Below are 23213 nucleotides of genomic sequence, written 5' to 3' on the forward strand. Positions count from 1 at the left end.
GCACTGGAGTAGGAAAACACAATTTCAGTTTATTGATATATTTAAAGGAGGCAATGCGACGTTTCTTATTTTTTTTAACATGAATATTTTTTTGTGTCTGTTTCGCTAGGTATAATAAATTGTCATATAGCACTCGAGTAAATTGACCCAAACTACGTATACACGCTAAAAATATCATTCTAAATGCAATACAGTTACATTTTTCTCTCGAATATTTTTTTTACCACATTAGGTCAAATTAAAAATTATAACCACAAATTACCAAATTACTAAAAAAGCACCCTAGGAATGTGACCCAAAACGAAATGTTAAATTTATATGTTATCAATGTATTTATAAACGAAAACAAAATCGACTTTAATATTTTTTTAACTTAGGGCCCAAAATATAGCCAGCGCCGCAGGACTATACGTAAGAGCGACAGAGATACGATTTGACGACCAGTCTGGCGCAGTCGGTAGTGACCCTGCCTGCTGCGCCGCGGTCCCGGGTTCGAATCCCGGTAAGGGCATTTATTTGTGTGATGAGCACAGATATTTGTTCCTGAGTCATGGATGTTTTCTATGTATATAAGTATTTATATATTATATATATCGTTGTCTGAGTACCCACAACACAAGCCTTCTTGAGCTTACTGTGGGCCTCAGTCAATCTGTGTAAGGATGTCCTATAATATTTATTTATTTATTTATATTTAGATACGATTGTGCATTTTGCTACGTAAATACGCCAGCCGTGTAGTCTATGAGCCAATTTTCATGCTTTGTAGCATATTGCTGCAGTTATATCAATATTTCTCTTGACTCCCGATAAAGTTTTGTTCGGACAGTAAGCTATTGTGAGTTTGGCTAAACCAGCTGTACAGTTAAAATTGAGGTGATTTCGGTACATTTTCTGCGTCTATATTCACCTATCCATAATGTCCAAATGCATTACCTTCGCTTTACTTATGTAACATTCAAACGTCCATGTAGTTACAGAACTAGCAAGTGACATAGTTAGGAAACTGCGATTTGAATTTAGTTGTAAAGTGTTCACTTGAGAATCCTTGTGTTAAAGTTAAAACTATCTCTGCCAAGTTAGCTCGGAGTCAGAAGTTAGAACAATGATAATAAAATGAGCATACACAAAGGGAAAAGCTTTTCTGTTTCTACGAGTACGCCCACATATAAATAAACGTATAAATTTGTGACGAAGATTTATCACTGAGTGGCTTGAGCTGGCTGTAGCGTTAACGAGATAGGATATGAATAAAAGAGACAAGAAGTGCACATACAATATGGTAATTTCAGACAATGTGTTTCCTTTCTTGGTTTTTAGGGTTCCGTAGTCAACTAGGAACCCTTATAGTTTCGCCATGTCTGTCTGTCCGTCCGTCCGTCCGTCCGCGGATAATCTCAGTAACCGTTAGCACTAGAAACCTGAAATTTGGTACCAATATGTATATCAATCACGCCAACAAAGTGCAAAAATAAAAAATGGAAAAAAATGTTTTATTAGGGTACCCCCTTTACATGTAAAGTGGGGGCTGATATTTTTTTTCATTCCAACCCCAACGTGTGATATATTGTTGGATAGGTATTTAAAAATAAATTAGGGTTTACTAAGATCGTTTTTTGATAATATTAATATTTTCGGAAATAATCGCTCCTAAAGGAAAAAAAAGTGCGTCCCCCCCCTCTAACTTTTGAACCATATGTTTAAAAAATATGAAAAAAATCACAAAAGTAGAACTTTATAAAGACTTTCTAGGAAAATTATTTTGAACTTGATAGGTTCAGTAGTTTTTGAGAAAAATACGAAAAACTACGGAACCTTACACTGAGCGTGGCCCGACACGCTCTTGGCCGGTTTTTTCTTCTTAGTAATACTCGTATTTTTGGCTGTACCTACTGAAATACGTTTCATGGATCGTTACAATCTTACAGAAGTTTTTTGTATTATGAATGTAAAGTTAATATTAACCATCTCATCTCATATAATTCCGGTGCCGGAGGGAAGGCTTTAATGGAAACCTATGCTACGTTTCGAAGTTCGAATTTAAATTTTTGTGTATACCCGTTTCATTATATTAAGTTGCCTTAACGTTCCATTCTCGACTGATCAGTTTGCACCAAACTGTTTGCCCACTTTAAGCATGACTCTTGTTTATCCCACACTTTGGTTTCTATAATATATGATGCATGATCGCATGATGGTTTCCATAGAAAACTGAAGTGTTGGCTGCTTTAGCACGAACCCTGACCATTCTAGTCTAAGAACAAGTGAAATTATTTTCATAGAAAATATTTAACTTGAATTTTTAACACTACTATTATGTAATATTAAATAAATGTCATAATACAAATGAAAGAAAACGTGGCCAAGGCTTTCAGAGGGCGCCGCGAGCCTTCGGAAATGTCGTATACTTGGAAATTTCGACCCTTGCCTTCGTGTACCGATGGCCGAGTGGTTCAGGCATCCGTCCGGTTTAATGCTGTTTAATGTTATTTAATGCTGAACATTCTAACTTGAACTGTCTGAGTAATTCTTAAATCATTTTTATTGCATATTGGGGAATTTTACCGATATACTAAGCATCTGATGTATGTACCAAGATAATTATTTTAACAGAATCAGCACCAGAGCTCCAGTATACATTCATCGAGCAAGCGCTCCGCGCTGGAGGTGACGTGGCGTTGCGTTGTGCGGCCGCCGCATCGCCGCCCCCACGGATAGCGTGGCTGCTGGATGCTCAACCACTAGCTCACTACCGAGCTGTTCATAGGTATGAAACTTTTTACTAGAGTAGACTTTGAACAAATTATCATACGATATTGGTCATGGGATGGCTAGCAGAATTTAGCTTTGGTAGATGAGAGATAACGTAAAGTATATTCGTAAGCTAGTATTACATTTTTTTTGTTACATATTTGTGCAGCCACATATAAGCCACAATAGGCACATAGGGAGTGTGCTTACAGCTTCCAAAATAAAATTATAGACATTTTCTATACATATTTTCTTTGCAGGTATATATAATTATATTATAATAAAAGCTACTGGAAGGCATGACATAAAAATCAATTGAAACAAAATGTATCTAAACTTAACGCAGCGGCAGGTTCGAGTCCTGCCGGAGGTGTGAATTTTTAATTTAAAAAATATGTAAACTTAACGTTTTTATTTTGATAAAGTCTAACTACTTACGTTCCTTAATTCTGACAATTAGGAACTCACATTTATTTCCCGACTTGAAGTGCCCATTTTCCACAGATACACAGTCACAGAGGAGACAGGTGCTGGCGGTGAAATAGTATCAGTTCTGAGGCTACGCGCGTTATCCGCCGCGGATGGAGGACGGTACACATGCCGCGCTCACAACTCCCGAGGCGCTGCGGAGCATTCGGCACGCCTCAATGTTTATGGTGAGATATGAGGATCTCTCGTGAGTCATGTTCGGTGTGTTGCCTAACTGTCACACTTGTGCAATGTGCATTCTTGCGTAAGTGCAATAGGGAAGCAACACTTCGAATGAGAATTGTCGTAGGCTCTGTTGGCTAAGAGTTATTCCTACACACTCACAACACATTTATGTACCTATGTATAGGTATATTCCTTCGAACAAATCACGTAACGTTCACATCAGCTGCTGCTGCAGCACTATCATGATTGACTAAGAGCTAAGAGAAGTGTACTTAGCCAAAGTTGTTGAAATTAAAACTAACTATTTACATAATTATGCGCTACTCTTTCTAATGTTATTGGTGAACCCATTATACAGGAGTATGCAGTAGAAATATATACTTAACAAGTACACTGCAGAGTAGGGGCCTTATTCATAAACGTTCACTAAAGTTATCACGCCAATAAAGTTCGTTTGTCCCGACAAATTAGAAATTAGCAGTTACAAAGCAAGTTAGACGTCTCTGTATTAGAACGCGTAACATGTTTCAGTGTTCCGCAGTGACTCGAGACTTTATACAACAACTACGAATTCAACTAATGTGCTGTTTGGTGTTCCCATATAGGTGTGTGGTATCCTGTAGTTGCATACTCAAAGTAGAAGTACGTGTATTTAATTGAATGTATCGTTGTTAAAGTAATTGCTGCACATTACTGAGATAAATACTTACCCCCTGATTCATAAACGTTCGTTAAAGTTTTCAAGTCGAGAAAGTTCGTTTGTCCCTTTCCAACGTATTAGCGTGATAGAAAAGAACAAACGAATTTTATCGGCTTGATAAATTTAGAGTACGTTTGTCAATAAGGGGGTTAGACAGTATGAACTAACGATCGATATTTGGTTGGCTAGAGTCGATTCCGCGTCGATAGGTTTAAGGAAACCTTTAAAATTAAAAATTATATTAAAAATTAAAATTCATTTATTTCGAGTAACACAACTCATAATTTACAATAAAATATAAAGATACACAAAAACAACACAAACACACATACCAAAAAGTCAAGCAGCTGTGATTGACACACTGATAAGAGAACCATTATCTATAGTTAATCCTCACTGTGTCAGCCACAGGTGCATGAAGCCCACAACAAAATGCGACATAAGGGCAAAACCTGTTCGCAATCATTGAGATGACGCTGTTGGAGCTGGCGCGCACACGCCGCACCAGAGATGCAGCCCGCAGGCGCATGGTAGCTTTAAAACATGCCACACGCACCTCCGCGAACATCCCCGATGCGCTGCTGCAGTATCGCGGCAGCCCCATTATCGCCCTAAATGCATTAGAATATTGTACTTGTAGGGCCTTTTTAAATTAAAGGAAAAATGGAAAAATTCACACCTCCGGCAGGTCTCGAACCTGCGACCTTTGGCCTTGCCGGGGCCATCGCGCTTACCAACTGCGCCACGGAGGCCTGCTGGATGTGTGCGAATTTATCCATGCCTTTCCTCAATTCTTAACCGCCGCTTAGGGTGTCGTTATAGCAAACATCTACCCATATATATGTAATATCGCTCGCAGACGTTTCTGCATGATAAAAAACAAATTTTGTAGGGCCTTATACGATTTAAGATGTAAATGTATTATTCACAATGCAGGTCCGCCGTCCATCCGAGCCGCGGGTCCCGTGCGAGTGGTAGCGGGCGCCAACGCCACCATCTACTGCCCCTACGCTGGATATCCGATCAGGTCCATAGAGGTGCATTCTATAGGATGATTCCTTTTACACATCACTACACGAAAACATAATCACTAGTTTATTGTGAAGTTTCAAATGGAACAAGTTTAGTTTATTGATGAATAATTCTACTCAAGGAATATCAAACTTGGCCGACAGTACATTACATACTAACTTATACGACAATAGGTACTCTGTTTTGATCACTGCTACATAATAATAATATTGTAGAATGTATAGGGCCCCGAACATTCTGTGACGCTTTCGTACTATTAATTCTTCTACTTACCTATAATGTTATTAAATGATGATAAACGATAGTATTAAAGATAGTAATTTTAAATGCAATAAGTTATCGAAGATGTTTAGGTTTTATCGTCCTATCGTTTATTATTTTTGATTCTCGCAAAATAACAATTACACAGATAAATAATATGGCAACTTCATTCATAAAATACATGTCACAAGTCACAACTACACTCTCAATATTATTGCCAAAAATCTATATGTCGCCTTTCTCTTGCCTAACCCGCAAAATCACCATTTTTATTTAGAATTTGAACTGACGTGTCCGTTAACAGTGAGGTATGGTGGTGGCGCGACGGCGAACGCATTGGTGGCAATGGGCGCGTGTCAGCGCGCAGCGCGGCGTTACGCCTGCGGCCCGCGCTACCGGCCGACCAGGCGGCGTACGCTTGCAGTGTGACCGCACCCGACGGGCAGGTCGCGAGGCGGGAGATAGAGATACAAGTGCGAAGTAAGTATACGCTGCCTACGAGTATGGTTTAGTGTATGGTAAACATATGTTTTTTTTTTTTTTTCAAATATAAGTACTGCTTATTTATTCACTTTTTCTACTTGCATATCCTATATTTACAATCCTTTGAATTTAAATAATAATAGTAGTTGTTCTTGACAGATCCGCCGAAGATCTCACCGTTTATATTTTCGGCGGAGCTGACAGAGGGCAGCAGTGCGCAAGCACTCTGCGGCGTATCGTCGGGCGACAAACCACTATACTTTTCGTGGTTGAAGGATGGCGCCCCATTGCCGGCAGCCCTACAAGTTCAGGAGAAGAGTCTCGGCGAGTTCTCTCTCCTCGTGTTCCCCGCGTTGGCTGCGAGGCACTCTGGCGTTTACACCTGCCGTGTTGCCAATCATGCCGCGAGTGCCAACTACAGCGCTACTCTCAGCGTTAAAGGTATTTCATATTTATCCAAAATATTTAACCTATCCCAAAGCTTACTTTTATAGTTGTCAATTTACTCAAAATCCTTTTTTTACAGTGGCTCCTTCATGGACAACAGAACCGTCTGATGCAGCAGTTTTGCTGGGAGCCCCTTTGCTATTGGAATGTGCTGCGAGAGGCCACCCGACTCCAGTGGTAACATGGTTTAGAAAAGTCGGTAAGAGGAATAGTAAACAAATGTCAATACACTTGACTTTGGAAACGTTGGATATGTAAGGATATCAGCTTTTTGTTTTAGGTGAGTCTCCGAATGGTTTAGAAAATGAGGAGCAATGGGAAGAGGTCAGCGGTCAACAGTGGGGTGACACTGGAGGAGCGGTGACGCGAGGTGGTGCTCTTTCAGCTGCAGCTGCGGCTAGACGTCACCAGGGCCGGTATCGGTGTAAGGCCGATAACGGAGTTGGTACTCCTCTGGTTAAGCACGTCAATGTTACTGTTCATGGTCCGTATTCTTACAATTTGTCCACTAATAACTCTTCTATGTTTAACAATTGACTAATGAATTATTTTGTTTGTAGAACCTGCACACTTCGAAGCTACTGAGCCGCGAAACGTATCAGCAGTGCGCGGCCGCGAGGCTGTTCTGTGGTGCCGAGCACGAGGCGATGCGCCGCTTAGTCTTACATGGACGAGACTTGGCCGCCGTTTAGACCTTGACTCTTTTCGGTATGTTGTATTTTTCAATTAAATCATCTAAACCATTGCGACTGTGGAATTACAACTGTATTTAATTTCCTTGTTTACGTATTTTGCTGCGCAGATGGTCAATATCAGAGAGCGGTGCTGGTGGTGCTGGGGAAGCACTGCGATCGAACTTCGGTTAAGAGCAGCCGAGGGTGCTGATGCTGGAGAATATCGTTGTCTTGCAGCAAACCATTACGGTCGTGCGGAAATGCTTGTATTTCTGCATGTCGAAGGTAACCTAACTATTGACTATCATATTATTTGCTGAATATATTTTTGGTCGCCTAAATATTAATAGTTATTTTGTCGTACAGAACCACCCGAGGCTCCAGCTGGACTGCGACTAGGTGGTGTAGGAGCACGCTGGATCAGATTAGTGTGGGATGCAAGCGCCGCTGACGCTCACTATTCAGCTATATACACACCTCTGCACGCGCCGCCTGGTTCAACAGCTTTGACAGTCAACCTCACTATAGAAACAACAGCGTTTGATGCAGAAATCCCTTCGGGTGCATTGTCGGCAATACTGTCTGGGCTGCGTCCAGCATCGGCTTATTCTCTACGTGCTGCCGCAGCGAATCATGTAGGCGCGTCACCACCATCTGCACCCCTGCTTTTTACTACCCTCGAGGAAGGTGAGTTTCTGACAAAATACCATTTCTATCAATTACGAAAGCAATAACCCAATTTCAATGACATTGTTTTTGCAGCTCCTTCAAGTGCTCCTCAAGATGTAAGAGTGCGAGCAGTTGCACCAGGAGAACTGCTAGTGTCCTGGACGGTGAGTTTCATTTACCAACATGATGTATTAAGTGATGTGTGTAGTTTTTGTTCTAAACATGTGTATAATCTCAACAGGCTCCATCGCGTGACTCTTGGAATGGCGAATTATTAGGATACGTGGTTACGTGGAGAGCGTTATCGGAGCAGATGATGATGAAGAAGGCGAGGGTGAAGAAGGAGCGACGCGGTCAGGTACAATATTTTTAACATAACTCATTAAGATCGCCAAGCACCCATACTACATGCTTTGCTTTTTTTGGGGCTAGGTTGATCTATGTAAGGTGTGCCGGGTGTCCCCAATATTGATTTATTCTTATTTTATTTATATCCACCAACCAGATTCGTGGAAAGCGTTCTCTTCAGTACTTTACATGATTGATAGACTATCATCTACGTGGGATATTACAAATAATGATGAACTTTTAATTGTACAACAATTGAACGTAAACAGGTAGCGCAGCGATAGCGGGATGGGCGCGCGCCGAGTTGACAGTGCGTGGGTTGCATAGATACGCGCGTTACGCGGTATCTCTGCGAGCTTACAATCGAGCCGGAGCGGGCCCCCCTGCTCCGCCGGTGTACGCCTCAACTGCAGATGGAGGTTAGTTCAAAATTTTCCTTTCAGTAGCATGGATTATTAAAGACTACTGTATTTTAGCTACTACTTCAATAAAAAATTGCAAAATGGTGCGCGACTGGGGTGACTTGACAATGTTATCGACGGTTCCTAAGTTATCTTTGTGAATAGATTTTCTAAGAAATCTGGGTGGAACGATAGATAGGTAGTACATCACCACTTTGGGGGACTTCTTTGACTAATTGTAAATTCAAGATAAAATTCAAATCATCAGTTGTCATTTCACCTTGTTCCGTATTTTTCGACTATCCCACTTAACCATGACATGACTATGCCATTTTTGTTTGACAGTACCCCTCGAGGCTGTAGGCGGGGTGAGGTGCTCAGCAGAAGCGGGTTCGTTGCGAGTATGGTGGTCACCGCCGGCACCGCCTGCTCCACCGCCAGCACCGGCGCTTGCTGGCTACGACGTCCACTATGCTCCCCAATATGATTCGCCAGGTAATCCTACATCTCACACAGTACGTCATTCATCATCACCGCACCGTCATCTTTCTCACTTGATGGTCTCATCGGAAGATCAGCGCTGGAAGTCACCAGCAACATGCTGAGATGAGGCCATTTCGTGGCACTTCATTCCTTTCTGTCTTGTTGTTATTATGTGTATTTTGTCTTACCTGTGTTCACGAATAAACGTTTATTCTATTCTATTCTATTCGTGGAGTGAAAGACGACATTTTTATCTTAATTTAACTGATAGTGCAGTCACCAGCGTACTCTTCAACATTGTTAATAAACTATTTGGTCAGAGTTAGATTAAACTTTGAATTTGAAGAACGCTTGTGCGTACTTTTCACAAAGTTCTTGTTTTATAAAGCGTGGAATGGTCCTGCGGGCGGTGGAGTGGCAGCAGCAGCGTCAGGCGCCTCAGGCGCTACCTTACGTCAGCTACGGCCAGCAACGAACTACTCCGTTTGGGTTCGAGCCCGCACTGCTTCTGGGCCCGGACCACCTTCTTCGACTGTCACTTGTACTACACTTGACGACGGTAAGTGAACGTCCTATGCCTTGTCACATAATTCTTCAGTCTTTCCTGACCTATAGTGTTGCACCCTTGCGCCCTTAACTCCAAGATGCGAGCAAGTTTCACCTAGAAATATTAGATCACACGTTTTTGGTCTGGTTTCTTCTTAAGTTTTGATTTTATGAAATACTTTGACAGTTCCTGGAGCAGTACGCTCAGTTCGCGCGTTGGCATCAAGCGCGAGCACTGTCCGCGTGTCGTGGCGTGCACCGCCACGAACACGCATCAGCCACTTTACATTATACACTAAGGAGCGGGACAAGTAAGTTATAGCTGTAGTAACTGTGCAGTAGTCGTTCCTTTCTCGACCCTGTATAAAGCCATTATCGTACCTATTCGTACCAATAGTCGTATAGCTTCGTAAAAGGCTTAAATCCTGCTGTACGTGTCGTTTTGAATTTCATATTCTAGCGTTCATGTTTTGATAACAATGTATTGTTTCTGTTGCAAGAGTGGGTGGGGAATGGTCGCAACGAGTCGAACCAGACGAGGAACTAGAAGAAGAGGGTGAGGCGTGGCACGAAGTGAGAGGGCTGCGCGAGCGCGTGCTGTACGAGTTCTGGGTGCGCGCGCATAACGCCGCTGGCTCGGGAGAGCCGGGACGGGTCGCCACTGCGGCACCAGCTAGTAATGGTAATTATACATCTACATACTCTTATGATGGAAATATCTGTATTTACATGAACTAATTCCAATAAGGCCTATAGTTACCCTTCGGGTTGGAAGGTCAGATGGCAGTCGCTTTCGTAAAAACTAGTGCCTACGCCAAATCTTGGGATTAGCTGTCAAAGCGGACCCCAGGCTCCCATGAGCCGTGGCAAATGCCGGGATAACGCAAGGAGGATGATAATGAACATATTTACATAATTATATAAGAAACTAAGACTAAACTTAAAAGCTAGCTAATGTCTAAAATAGACCTTTGAGGGCCTTGAGGCATTGTACCAAGGATACTGTCGACATTTCCTCGCTGTATCGCTTATTCTTGCTTGTTCTAGGGCTTTCTGACTTATTTATTTCCTGGTGGGATGTTATATGCACGTATAAACACAAAAAGCCCCTACTGACACAGGAACCACCTACTTACTCCTGTCGTATAACCAATTGTATGTAACAATACGATCCCACTAAATTTACTAATAACTGATTTTTGTACCGTAGCGCCAGTGCGCGTGCTGTCATGGCCGAGAACAATACGCGCGATACGCGGCACCCGCGTGCGGTTACGCTGCGTGGTCGCGGGTGGAGGTTCCGGGCCCATTCGACGGCGCTGGGCACCTTTGCCGCGACGGCACACTGTCACGGCAGCAGGGGATCTGCTTATACATGGTAAGCGGTCACACACACAGACATAAATAGGAATCAGACTTTAACGACAGGTCACTAAGCCACATGAAAAAACCCTTTTTCAAACTTTTTTAAATTCCATGTCATTATTTCCAACTCATGGATTTTAGAAAGAAGTATACAGGGTGTATTGTGAAATATTTTTAATACCACCAATTTTATTGATATTAGTCCTAGCCAGTTTTTCACTTCCGATTAACCTCATTTTCATTTCTTACGTGTGACCAAATTCGTCATCACTATAACATCTGCCCATGATTCTACTTCAAGTTCCCTATCTAACTTTTGTTATTCTTGTAGAGTTAGAACCAGACTCATCGGGCAACTACACTTGCCTCGTGTCTGGCGCGGATGGGTCCAGCGACATAGCGACATGGAGAGTGGACCTTCGAACGCCGCCGGCCGCTCCGCTCACGCCGCGGCTCTTGCGCGCTGATCACCATGATTTGCTCGTCGCTTGGGACGCGGCGCCGGCACATATAGAAACGGAGCCTATATTAGGTATCAAATCTATCAAAAATTGCGGTAATTATGAGACTTTATAGGTATAACTAGCTTATTCCCGCGGCTTTGCTCGCGTTAGAAAGAGACAAAAAGTAGCCTATGTCACTCTTCATCCCTTCAAATATCTCCATTTAAAAAAATCACGTCAATTCGTATCTCCATTTTGCCGTGAAAGACGGACAAACAAACAGACACACACACTTTCCCATTTATAATATTAAAGTATGGATTGAGATCTTAACAAATCCTGAAACTCAGCGTGTTTTATTGTCCACGTAGAGACACAAACTTATATAATTCGACGAACAGGTTACACAATATGGTGGACGCGTGAAGGTGCCACTGGTGGCACGGCGCGTTCAGCCCGAGTCCCAGCGGGCGCGAACGCGGGTGGATATTCTCGCGCGCTGAGAGGTCTTGCATGCGGGGCGCGGCACAAAGTGTGGTTGCGCGCTCACTCGCTAGCCGGCATGAGCATGCCTTCAACACCACTGCTAGCCGCTACTACTGGACGCCGTAAGTATACATTAATGAAGTCATCAACTACAGTCATGCATTGTATCTTCAAAGGTTTCACAAATATTCCGTTAGTTAAACACTGGTGAAATAATATAAGTACTTCGCCAAAAAATCAGCAGTAAAGCTGTAGGAAGTGAGATTATTAAGCAATTACATGAAAAAGATTCAGAAATTTCAGAACTACTGACTGAGACACGCCTAATTATTTTGGTGTTCACTAAAATCTCATTCATTGCCATGTGTTATTTAAAATCTCATTTCTATGTGTAGAAGCCGGAGCGCCACCAGGCGCGGCGTTCATCTGGGCCAACAGCACATCGCTGCGGCTCAACTTGCTCGTCTGGCGAGCGGGAGGCGCGGGCGGGGAGCCGCCGTGTCCTATCGCTCGCTGGACCGTGGCGCTACGTCCTGCTGCTGGAGGCGGCTGGTCCGCATTACCAGAAGATGGCGAGACTGCTGAGGTAATTATTATAGTTGTTCTATTTGTCAGTTACTGAGTTGCTCTCTTATAGGTATTTATCGGACAAGCCAAGCTGTGTTTTATGGCATGTAGCCGAGTCACATACTCAGTCGGAAAACCTAATTTGGGTTAATAAACTAATCGAAACCAACTTGTCCAGGCGGGTGGTCTGGCGCCGGGCGCTTGGTACGAGGTGCGCGTGGCAGCTCATGGCGCGGCGGCAGTAACCCGCGCACGGTACCGTGCGGCTACCCGAGCGCGGTCTGGTGGTAAGAAACTTGAACCAATTACACCTGGAAACTTGTTCTTCTCAATTAACTTTGGCTAACGTACCTAAAACTGGTTACTGATTCATAAATAAGAAACAAAAATATTAATGGTTCACGCATTTATCCAATAGAAAGAATCGGTGACCCTGTCGAGCTGGCAGTAGAAGAAGGCGCCTCGCCAGCAGGCGTCGAAGGCGTTCCAGGTGGTGACACAGAATCCCGCACATGGCGTGGCGGGTTAGCACCAGCGTTAGCGGCTGGGGCGCTAGCAGCGTTGCTGGGTGCTGGCGCGGCGGCGTTGTTGCGAGCTCGTCGGGCTTCGACCCCGCCGCCCGTGCGACCCGCACATCCTCATCCTCAGCTCTATACTACAGAGCCGGGGAAGAGGAACGGGAAGACTCTTACGCCACCAAATGGTAAATATAGTATTCAATGAATATTACTTAGTCATTCGTATAAATCATAAATTACGAAGTACACTCTCTGTACAACCTATACAACATTTTATATTTAATTGCAGTTTGTAAAATAAAGTACGTCGCTCTCAAATTGATCTGATACTATTGGCGACACGTCAAATTGTGAACCGTTAGCATTACATTGGTCGTCAATTATTTATTTTTCTTTAGGCGTTGACAGTATTTTTATACTAGCATATTTTTCAAAGGTGAGTTAGAAGAGATCAGCCCGTACGCGACGTTCAGCATGGGCGGCGGTGCGACCAACACGGTCACGACCGGCACGACAGGCGGACGTGGTGGATGTGCGCTGCACTTACACACATTTGGTCGCGCGTCGCCACTGGCGATGGCGGCTCCACCATCACGTCCTAACTTACTACATCATGCGCCAGGTGAGGTCTATTACTGTTTAAAAACACACTATAGGAATATGAGGAATGGGCAGTGGTGCGACCAATACGGGCACAACAGGCACGACACGCGGACGTGCTGGATGTGCGCTGCACTTACACACGTTTGGTCGCGCGTCGCCACTAGCGATGGCGGCTCCACCATCACGTCCTAACTTATTACATCATGCGCCGGGTTAGTTCTATTATCGTTATACAGTCTATGGCTAAGATTGACGCTTTTGAGATGTGGTACTGGCGAAGACTGCTACGTATACCTAACTTGGACAGCTAGAAGAACTAACATCTCTACTTTGGAAGAACTGAATATCACCACACGGCTCTCCAAACTATGCCAGGCTCCGTAGCCGAATGGCATTTCTGTGACGCGAAACGCCACCGAAACGCTGCAGAAATGTAGTCTGGCCCTGTCGCGCCGATATACGCAAGAACGTTAGAGATAGATAGCTACGAAATAGATATTATCGTGAGCGTTTGTGCATATGCGGCTACGCACACAGTAGCGAACCCTTAGATTTTTCGGACACATTATGAGATCACCAGTACAAATATGGAGAAGTATTTATTTTAGGGCGAATGAATGGCTCCGTATTTCTAAGAATTGCTGCTTGCCACACCGCAATAAATTAAACGACATGCCTCAAGTTTCTTATAATACTCAACACTCCGTACGAAAACTGAGACGATGACTTCAAACTTCAAACACGTCAATCATTTTTGGCGCGATTGCCTTCCGTGGCAAATTACAACGTAACTCGACACGAAGTGTGAAATATTGCGGAAAACACTTGAATTTTCTGTAATAAATTGAGAGCACTAACAAGTGACCTGATTTTAAAAAAATCTACACCAATCTATAGAGATAAAATTGCCAATTTATATTTAAAATATCTAGCTGTTTTTATTTAAGTCACGTTTTAGATCCAACGGTTGTTCAAGAAAAATAATATAAAATTGCACGTGCCATAAGACATTTCTTAGTAATAACGTATTAACGGAAAGATGAGCTTCTGAGACTCCGATAATCAGAGTTTTTATTTAAGCAAGCGAGTGTGTTCTGAAAGAAAACAATTACACAGATAACAGGGGATCGATTATTGAATTTCGAACGCACGAATATGCCGTTCGAAAGTCTGTGGGAAACGACGTAATGCTATGTTTGAAAAAGGACGGCTAGTAATTTTAAAACTAGTGGTAATAACCACTCGTTTTCTATTTTGTTAGTAAAGAAAAGAAAGAAAGAAAGAAAAAATATTTATTTGGTAAACAACATATAACAAGATACATAGATGCAGGTGAATCATTAGTAGAATTTAAATCGCTAATAGTGGAGATATTATTGAACGAATTTCACGAAATCGAATGGCCGAGATTCAAAAATCGGCATCCTGAAAGATTTTTGTTACTCGTATCTCAAATTAAAATCATTATATTATAGAGGTATCTAACCTAACCTACTAATAAATATGTGTGCTCAACGTACTTGATTTTAGAATTAAGATCGTCGTATGTAGTCTAACATATGTATTTAATTTACTTCTTTAATAATAGTAATAGGGGAAACGTAAATACTTTCGGGCAAACAAAACTTAGGCCAATTAATAAAATGGGAAGCGTTTTCGGGCTACTAATATTCGACATTGCAATTTTCGACTTTTTGATAGGTAATAACCTATCTTCCAATAAAGTTAAGAGCTAAATTAAAACATGGAAACCACACCATGCAAGCGTGATTGTGTATTCAGCGTGTGCCGGCTTCTGCCGTAAACAAAGACTCGCACGCGGTCGCCGATTTCAATCTTGAGTGCTCAAATAAAATTTCGATCCCCGACCATTACTCTGAGGAAATAAAAACCGCGAGCCATAAAATTTCTTCAGGGGCCTTTAAAGCATTATCTTCCGCGCCTTTTATGCAAAACCCAGCGTTGATTGCCTCCAATAAAATACGTCCTGCAGATTTTCGCAATAAAGCGCCATGAGGCATCGTCGTGGAAGGGGGAGGCAATATCCGCTCGATCCTTGACTTTATAATTGTGCGCTGGTCTTACAATAGGCAGAGCTGTCCGGCGCAGTGCTTGGGCTATCTTACCTTGTCGCTCGCTTGACGGGTTTAAAAATTTCGACCTGAAATTCTTCCGTTATCTTTCGAACAGCTTCTGTTTTTCAATATAAATCTTGCTTTAGCTTTCATCTTTTCTTTCAAACACAACAAAAGGAGTCAGCTGACTTGACTTGAAAGACGCTTTCATCTGATAAGAATTATAATAAATAGGAAAATTGTCGTTATTAAAATAAATATTGGTAAATTTTTAGGTTTCATCATCATCCTCCTTGCGTGATCCCGGCATTTGCCACGGCTCATGGGAGCCTGGGGTTCGCTTTCCAACCATCCATCTGACCTTCCAACCCGAATGGTAAACTAGACCTTTGGAATTAGTCCGGTTTCCTCACGATGTTTTCCTTCACCGAAAAGTGACTGGCAATTATCAAATGACATTCAAAATTTTCAGGTTTATAGTAAAAAAATGCAAAATTAGCACCTTTGTTGCTATAAACAGCTATTTCCACAATTATTTTAACTTGTTCGAATTCTTCGTTATTAGTACCTACAATAGTAAACACAGGTACCCTGAAACCAGTGTTATAATTAGTCGTAATAATATTTGATTCCAAACAAATAATCTATTTCGAGTTTTTCAACTTAAGCTACTTACCTTCGTCCTCGTATAAAACCTTCCGTACCTTAACCCTTAATGGATTTCACTAAAGTTGCCACATTTGTTTCAATTAATCATACCTGCTACTGTTTAGGTCAGTCTTACAAAGTGTAGGTAATAAATTTTTTGTCCACAACATAACTAATTGACTCACTAATAATATGGCTCTGCGATAAAAAGAGAATCTTCGCCTCCAAAACGAGAGCACGTCACTTATCCCGATCCTGCAGAGCTTCCTGCCAATTATCTGCTTGTAGCTGACACAGATCTGCCATCATGGGAATGTTTAATCTAAATATATAAAAGAAGAAGCTGACTGACTGACTGACATATCAACGCACAGCCGAAACCGCTGGTCCTAGAGATTTCAAATTTGGCACGTAGGTTCCTTATGTAGTGTAGAGGAGCACTAAGAAAGGATTTTCCAAAATTCACCTCCTAAGGGGGTCAAATGGGGGTTCAAAGTTTGTATGGGGAAACAAGATTAGTTTGACTATTTTATTCGAAACTTCACAGGAAGATTCCTTAAGACATATGACTGAATACGTGTTTCAGGTTTTTTGAAAATTTAACCCCTAAAAGGGTGAAAAGGGGGTGATAAAGTCAAAAAATCAATATGGGTATAGTTTTTATGGTTTATCGGGTCGCTGATCACGATAAATACAACGTTTTTAAAATCTAACGAGGCGGAAGTGAAATACCTTCTCCCCTGTTGTGGTGCAATGGGGTTTAAATATCAAAAATATATATAAAAGATGATATTGACTGACTGACTGACATATCAACGCACAGCCGAAGCCGCTGGTCCTAGAAATGTCAAATTTGGCACGTAGGTTCCTTATATATTGTAGAGGAGCACTAAGAAAGGATTTTTCAAAATTCGCCTCCTAAGGGACTCAAATGGGGGTTCAAAGTTTGTATGGGGAAACAAGATTAGTTTGACTATTTTATACGAAACTTCACAGGAGGATTCCTAAAGACATATGACTAAATACATGTTTCAGGTTTTTTGAAAATTTGACCCCTAAATAAGTGCAAAGGGGGTAAAGTCAAAAACACAATATGGGTATCGTTTTTATGGTTTATCGGGTCGCTGATTACGATAAATACAACGATTTTAAAATCTAATGAGGTGGAAAATAAATTTTCTCCCCTGTTGTAGTGCAATAGGGTTAAAATATCCAAAATAGCCATAAGAAGAGCACTAAGAAAGGATTTTTCAAAGTTCACCCCCTAGCCTGATAATTTGACAGGGGTAAGGACAGGGACAGGGACAGGGACAGGGACAGGGACAGGGACAGGGACAGGGACAGGGACAGGGACAGGGACAGGGACGGGGACGGGGACGGGGACGGGGACGGGGACGGGGACGGGGACGGGGACGGGGACGGGGACGGGGACGGGGACGGGGACGGGGACGGGGACGGGGACGGGGACGGGGACGGGGACAGGGACAGGGACAGGGACAGGGACAGGGACAGGGACAGGGACAGGGACAGGGACAGGGACAGGGACAGGGAAAGGGACAGGGACAGGGACAGGGACAGGGACAGGGACAGGGACAGGGACAGGGAAAGGGGCAGGGAAAGGGGCAGGGGCAGGGGCAGGGCAGGGGTAGGGGCAGGGGCAGGGGCAGGGGCAGGGGCAGGGGCAGGGGCAGGGGCAGGGATAGGGATAGGGATAGGGGACGGGGACGGGGATAGGGATAGGGGAGGGACAGGGACGGGACGGGGACGGGGACGAGGGCAAGGATAGAGATAGGGACGGGGATAAGAATAGGGATTGGGGTCGGAATAATCGGTCGGCAATCGATATCTAGGCAGTGTAAAATGTAGGTGGCTCAGTGGGAAGGGATTAGTAAGTAGGCATCGGCGAGTATCCTGCATCCGTGATAACTATTATATTCAATGTGCTGTAAGAAGATCGTTGTTTGCTTGCCTTTTATATGTTTACGTTTGCAATAAGTATAAGCAAAATGGAAAAAATTGTAAGCGATAATGCAAGGAAGTACTTTTTACCCTACCGACCATAGCGTCGAGATACTGGCTATGTGGGTTGTATGAAGTTTCCCCAGTATAAATATTTATATAGGTAAAATACTACCTTATAATATTTTAGCTCTCACATGCAATACCTACTAAATTACTGATTTCGTAAAAAAGACGTTGAAAAACTTTAACGCCCTTATTCATAAACGTCCACTAAAGTTAACTAAAGTTATCAAGCAGATAAAGTTCGTTTGTCCTTTTCCGACGTATTGGTGTGAATAGAAAGGGACAAACGAACTTTATCGGCCTGATAACTTTAGTGAACGTTTATGAATAAGGGGGTAAGCCTTTAACAGCCGACGGTTCCCGCGTAACTTAAATATTTCAGCGCCACATAAACCAAGAAAATAACAAACGCTTAACTATTAAAACTCATTACCGGAGTCGCGGCGAACGCGACAGGATATTAAAAAACGCCGTAAAATAATAATAGTTCATTCCCGAGGCATTATCTCTGGTTCCATTGAGCGAGTTTGCAATTTCCGCGAGGTGCCTCCCCGGCCTTCCACTTTGCCGAGAACAGGCTCACAGGCTCAGATGCACAGATGTATATCTAAATAGATGTCCTGTTACTTGCAACTTGTAGCATCGCTAAAGTAATGTTGCTTCTACAGTCAGGCAATTATTTTAGTACTCATAATACAAGACTAGACTTTTTACTACCACTTAATCTAAAGAGATAATCCTAATAGCGTTTTGGATACTCGTATATTTGTTAGAATCGATCAAACGATCAACTATAGACTACATAGTTACATAAATAAATTCATAATTATATATTTAAAGGAAGTTACTGAAACATTATGAACCAATAATAAAATACAGATAATAAATCAGAAGTGGGCTGTAAAGTTATTACTATTATAATAACATTGATAACATATTATGAATAGGTACTCAATGATTATAGATATGGCTGGTTAGTCTTATTTACAAAATTGGATCAAATTGGTATCGTTTTAATACTACTGCAATAATAAGCTTACCAACTGTTTAGGTCTATACATTTAATTTGGAAGTTTCATAACTGTCCTCAACAGTTTACAAACAAATAATATATGGATGGCAAGCATATTTTCGTTTAACATACTTGGCAGCGTTTACTATGAGAGTGACCCGTAGACGTCCAAAAAATATTGCCGGTTATAAAAATGACAACCTGTATTTTATACTGAAAATGCTGCACAATTATTCATTAACATTATAAATTGTTGAAAACCACCAAGATATACCGTTTTACAGCGTGTAAAATAGAAGCCCGAGAGGCGTTTTTATTAGCCACTTCCACGGCTCGCGCGCCCTTCAACGCCGTAATTAAACTACTTCATTTCAGTGAGAAAATTTCATTAAGTCTGTTCGAAATGTTACACAGATATAAGGAAAAGTCTACATTTGATACTATAGTGCACTGCCAATAAATGCAAGAGGAAACTGCAATAAGACATACATTATTCTGGATATTTATTGGTTTCTGCGAAAGCGGGAATATTTGCCAAGAATCGGTTTTGCGCTAGATCACTGCCCGCAGTCGATGCAGTTCACGACTCAATTCCAGATCTCGCTACATTACATGTACCCACTGTGAAATTGTGAATATTGAACTAACGGTCCGATTCGACTCTCTTGTACGTAAATTTTAGATATTTAAATAATGCTGAAAAGGGCAGATCAGGAGTGCCAGAAATCGACAAACAACATTCAGTTTTTCCCTAAAATTTTCCTAAATTAGTTATTGACTGTTATTATGTACGAAATATTAAATTTTTAGTATCAAAAATTATACTTACAATTGGTATCTTTGCGCAGTGATATCTTACTCACATCTTTAGAAGAGTTGTTCGAATACGGCAGCTGCATGACATGTCATGAGTGGATCACAGATATTTTGTGACGATAACGCGAATTATTTGGCGCATCACATAGAAGACACTTCATGTACATTGTCATTTTTGTATTAATTTTTAATTAATTGAATCGTAATAATTATAATAAACTAGGATATACTTAACCTAAATTTATTATAAAAAAAATATATTTTAATCATCACCATTGAAAAAAAATATTTCGACTTTATAAGCATCTGTTTCAACACAAATAATGATTAATCTTTGTGTGCAGAATTTGGCGTATGTTCGAGCGACTCCGAGTCGAGTGGGTCGCCGTGCGCGGCGTGCGCTGAGACATATCGGTTGCCCGCCGGCGCACGGCACACGCCACACGCTCATACGCGATCACATTCAGGTAGTTATTTACTTGTGAATTTAATTTTTTTTTATGCAGAGGTAACGATTTCTGACTATATTTTTGCCCTCAACCTACTCAAGTTTCCAGATATTTCAAAATAATCGAGAACAACTCATTTTATATCAGAAATATCTACTTCATACATACGTACAATCACGCCTGTATCCCATAAAGGGGTAGGCAGAACACATGAAACTACTAAAGCTTCAGTGTCACTCTTGTATCTACTTCAGCCTTTCAAAAATTAGACTGGAGTAAGTTAGGTTTGCAAGGTTATTGCGATCATTTTACTGATAAAATTATACACGGTGCTAGTGAGCATTGCGAAAGATTTTAATAGAAAATGGCATATATTATTATACTTATCTGGATTTCGCCTAGTTTCAGAGTTATTACCGATTAAAATTAAAAAAAAATCATATTGTTACTCAGTACAAAACGCCATTATGGACAATAGTCTCACCATCCTCATTGATAGATGTCAAAAAGTGAGAAGCAAACCTTACAAAAATTAGGTTTTCAAAAACGCTAAAATTCATTTTCATTGCCAGTTTTATGAATGACATCATTTTTTTGTGAAAATACCAAAAAAAAAGATATTTCCTATTCTGTATTTAGAAAAAATATTTCTTGTGGCCTCACAAGTGAGTGGTTAAAATGTCTCGCAATGCTCACGAGCACCGTGTATATTGGCAGAATCGGTATGCGGCGTGGAGTCAAGCGCAGATGACACGTCATACAGCGCGAGCGGGCGAGGCGAGCGCGCGGTGCGGGGCGCGCGCGGGGAGCGGGGCGAGCGGGGAGCGCGCGGCCGCCGCCGGCGTGATCACGCGCCTGCCGTCAGGTAATGTGAAGGGGGTTTTATATGGTTTTATATTGAGTTGGTTGCTGGTTGGTTTGTTGGAGTAATTGTAGTTTATTGATGTCTCACATACGTTAATGTACAGCGAGCAATTACACTTCACGAACACATTCTAAGGGCCGGGCCGGTTGCATCAAACCATCTGTCACCGTTAAAGCGTTCGTTAAATTTTATTGTATGGGAAGTTCCATAGACGATGATGAGTCTGTCAAATGTGGTTGATGCAACTGGCCCTAAAGGATTTATACGAAACCTTGATGACTATCAACAAAATTTCTAGGTTACTCATAAAGTGAAGTATCACATTAACATAATATTAAAAAACAGTTTATTCTAAGACCACTCGTATATGAATTGGCTAGGATAAAGCGAGACAAGCAAAGTCGAATACAAATATGACCGCCTGAAAAGTTGTAAAATATACTTTTTATTTTTCTATGTTCCTAAAGTCTCAAAATCAAAGTTTGGTCTATACGAATATTTGAGCAATACCTACCTATTTTAACTCATTGCTCCCGTTACAGAAACCTACCAGTATTAACTTTCAAAAAATCTTCGGCGGCTTCTAATAAGTAGCACTTTTCTTCAAAATAACGACTTTTTAATAAAAAAGGCATTTAAATTAAAGCTCATCGTCATATTTCTACTTTGATGTTTAGTCTAGTGCTACAAATAAATGTGTTTTCTTTCCAACAAAGCCACCGTTTCTAAAGGAGCGGTAGCGGATAGGACACGGATCCCGGATCGGTAATAAGTAGCTCGACCCGGAACTAGACCCCTCCTCCAGCATGGCTTCACGCTTTTCGTCTGGCGCGAGGCGCGCGCTACAGATTGGACCCGATTGATATTGACTCTAAATTCGACGAATTCCTATTGTTCCACATTGGATATGCATTAGCTCAGATCGACATTGTAGGAATGCCTGCTCGCTCCGCATGCTGCCGATGATAGTTGCCTGGTGTAATGTGTGTTCAAATTAGTGGATTCATGGACTCGTCTGTGTGTGCAGGTATGGCGAGGGCATGCGCGGCAGGGGAAGCGACGGTAGCGCGTACGCGCGACGTGACGCGCTTTAAGCGCGCTGGAAGAAAGCTGTGAGCGTTACGAGTGAGCTGTAAGCGCGTTGCGAGCGCGTGGTGATTTCTAGTCTTATATGTAAATAAAATTGTGTTAAAACTTTGTAAACAGTCCCAATGTTGTGTGGCAAGGTGGCCACCATTTTATTAAATAACTCAGTTTTCTACACTTGTTTTATTTATTACCTACCTTGCCTTATTTAATAATTATGTAGTTCATTCAACCAATAATTATATGTTCATAAATACTTAATACTCCTGAAATCTAGACAGCTATTATAAACGTAGTAGATGATTTCAGGGAAGGGAAAAGTAGTAGCAGCATGTGCGCCACATATATGTATAATTGTTTACAACAAATTTAACAGTTAGGTAATACTCGTACGTAACTGTTTGTGGCTGAGCATTCAAGAAAAAGTGTTTATCTTAGTTACGTACTTTGAGTCCGGACTAGTTTCTGGCAAAAGTATACGTCATGGCGTGTAATTGAACCAATATCTCATTAAGTGCTAAACTTTTTTGCTAAAGGACTAATGGGAATTTTCAGAATTTGGGGTCCCAAATTCTGAAAATGCTCTAATGGCACATATGTAACTATATTACTGTAATAGTGTTGACCACAATCTCAATCTCTTCCCATGATAACTGTACAGTCAATTTATGGTATTTATTTATGCACCAGTTGTTTTTAGTACCTCTTAAATTTACATAAGTAGTTGTTTTTAGTTTTTAATATTTACATGTAAATCATAAATTAGCATTTGATAGATTCTTTGTGACTTGGTTATAGGTTACGTA

The 23213-nt window shown here is 41.6% G+C and overlaps 2 protein-coding genes across 2 annotated transcripts in view; both read left to right on the forward strand.

The window, feature by feature from the left end:
- Nucleotides 1-7478, forward strand: part of LOC125225185 (Down syndrome cell adhesion molecule-like protein Dscam2) — a 62169-nt gene extending 54691 nt beyond the window's left edge. The window contains exons 10-19 of the mRNA XM_048128771.1: nt 2614-2767; nt 3256-3407; nt 5042-5132; nt 5703-5878; nt 6041-6322; nt 6408-6527; nt 6609-6812; nt 6889-7036; nt 7131-7287; nt 7369-7478. Coding sequence (XP_047984728.1) covers nt 2614-2767; nt 3256-3407; nt 5042-5132; nt 5703-5878; nt 6041-6322; nt 6408-6527; nt 6609-6812; nt 6889-7036; nt 7131-7194 — 1391 coding nt within the window. The 3' untranslated portion in view covers nt 7195-7287; nt 7369-7478. The remainder of the gene's footprint in view (nt 1-2613; nt 2768-3255; nt 3408-5041; nt 5133-5702; nt 5879-6040; nt 6323-6407; nt 6528-6608; nt 6813-6888; nt 7037-7130; nt 7288-7368) is intronic.
- Nucleotides 7263-22574, forward strand: LOC125225186 (Down syndrome cell adhesion molecule-like protein Dscam2). The gene is made up of 19 exons (XM_048128772.1): nt 7263-7287; nt 7369-7689; nt 7765-7835; nt 7913-8024; nt 8289-8438; nt 8766-8915; nt 9292-9462; nt 9637-9760; nt 9950-10131; nt 10660-10827; nt 11146-11346; nt 11659-11865; nt 12139-12329; nt 12489-12597; nt 12729-13013; nt 13265-13450; nt 20352-20474; nt 21174-21321; nt 22349-22574. Exons 1-19 carry the CDS (start codon nt 7263-7265, stop codon nt 22413-22415), a joined length of 2991 nt encoding a protein of 996 aa, XP_047984729.1. The 3' UTR covers nt 22416-22574.
- The last annotated feature ends 639 nt before the right edge of the window (nt 22575-23213 follow it).

The sequence above is a fragment of the Leguminivora glycinivorella genome, chromosome 4, assembly GCF_023078275.1.
Source record: "Leguminivora glycinivorella isolate SPB_JAAS2020 chromosome 4, LegGlyc_1.1, whole genome shotgun sequence".
Classification (NCBI taxonomy): domain Eukaryota; kingdom Metazoa; phylum Arthropoda; class Insecta; order Lepidoptera; family Tortricidae; genus Leguminivora; species Leguminivora glycinivorella.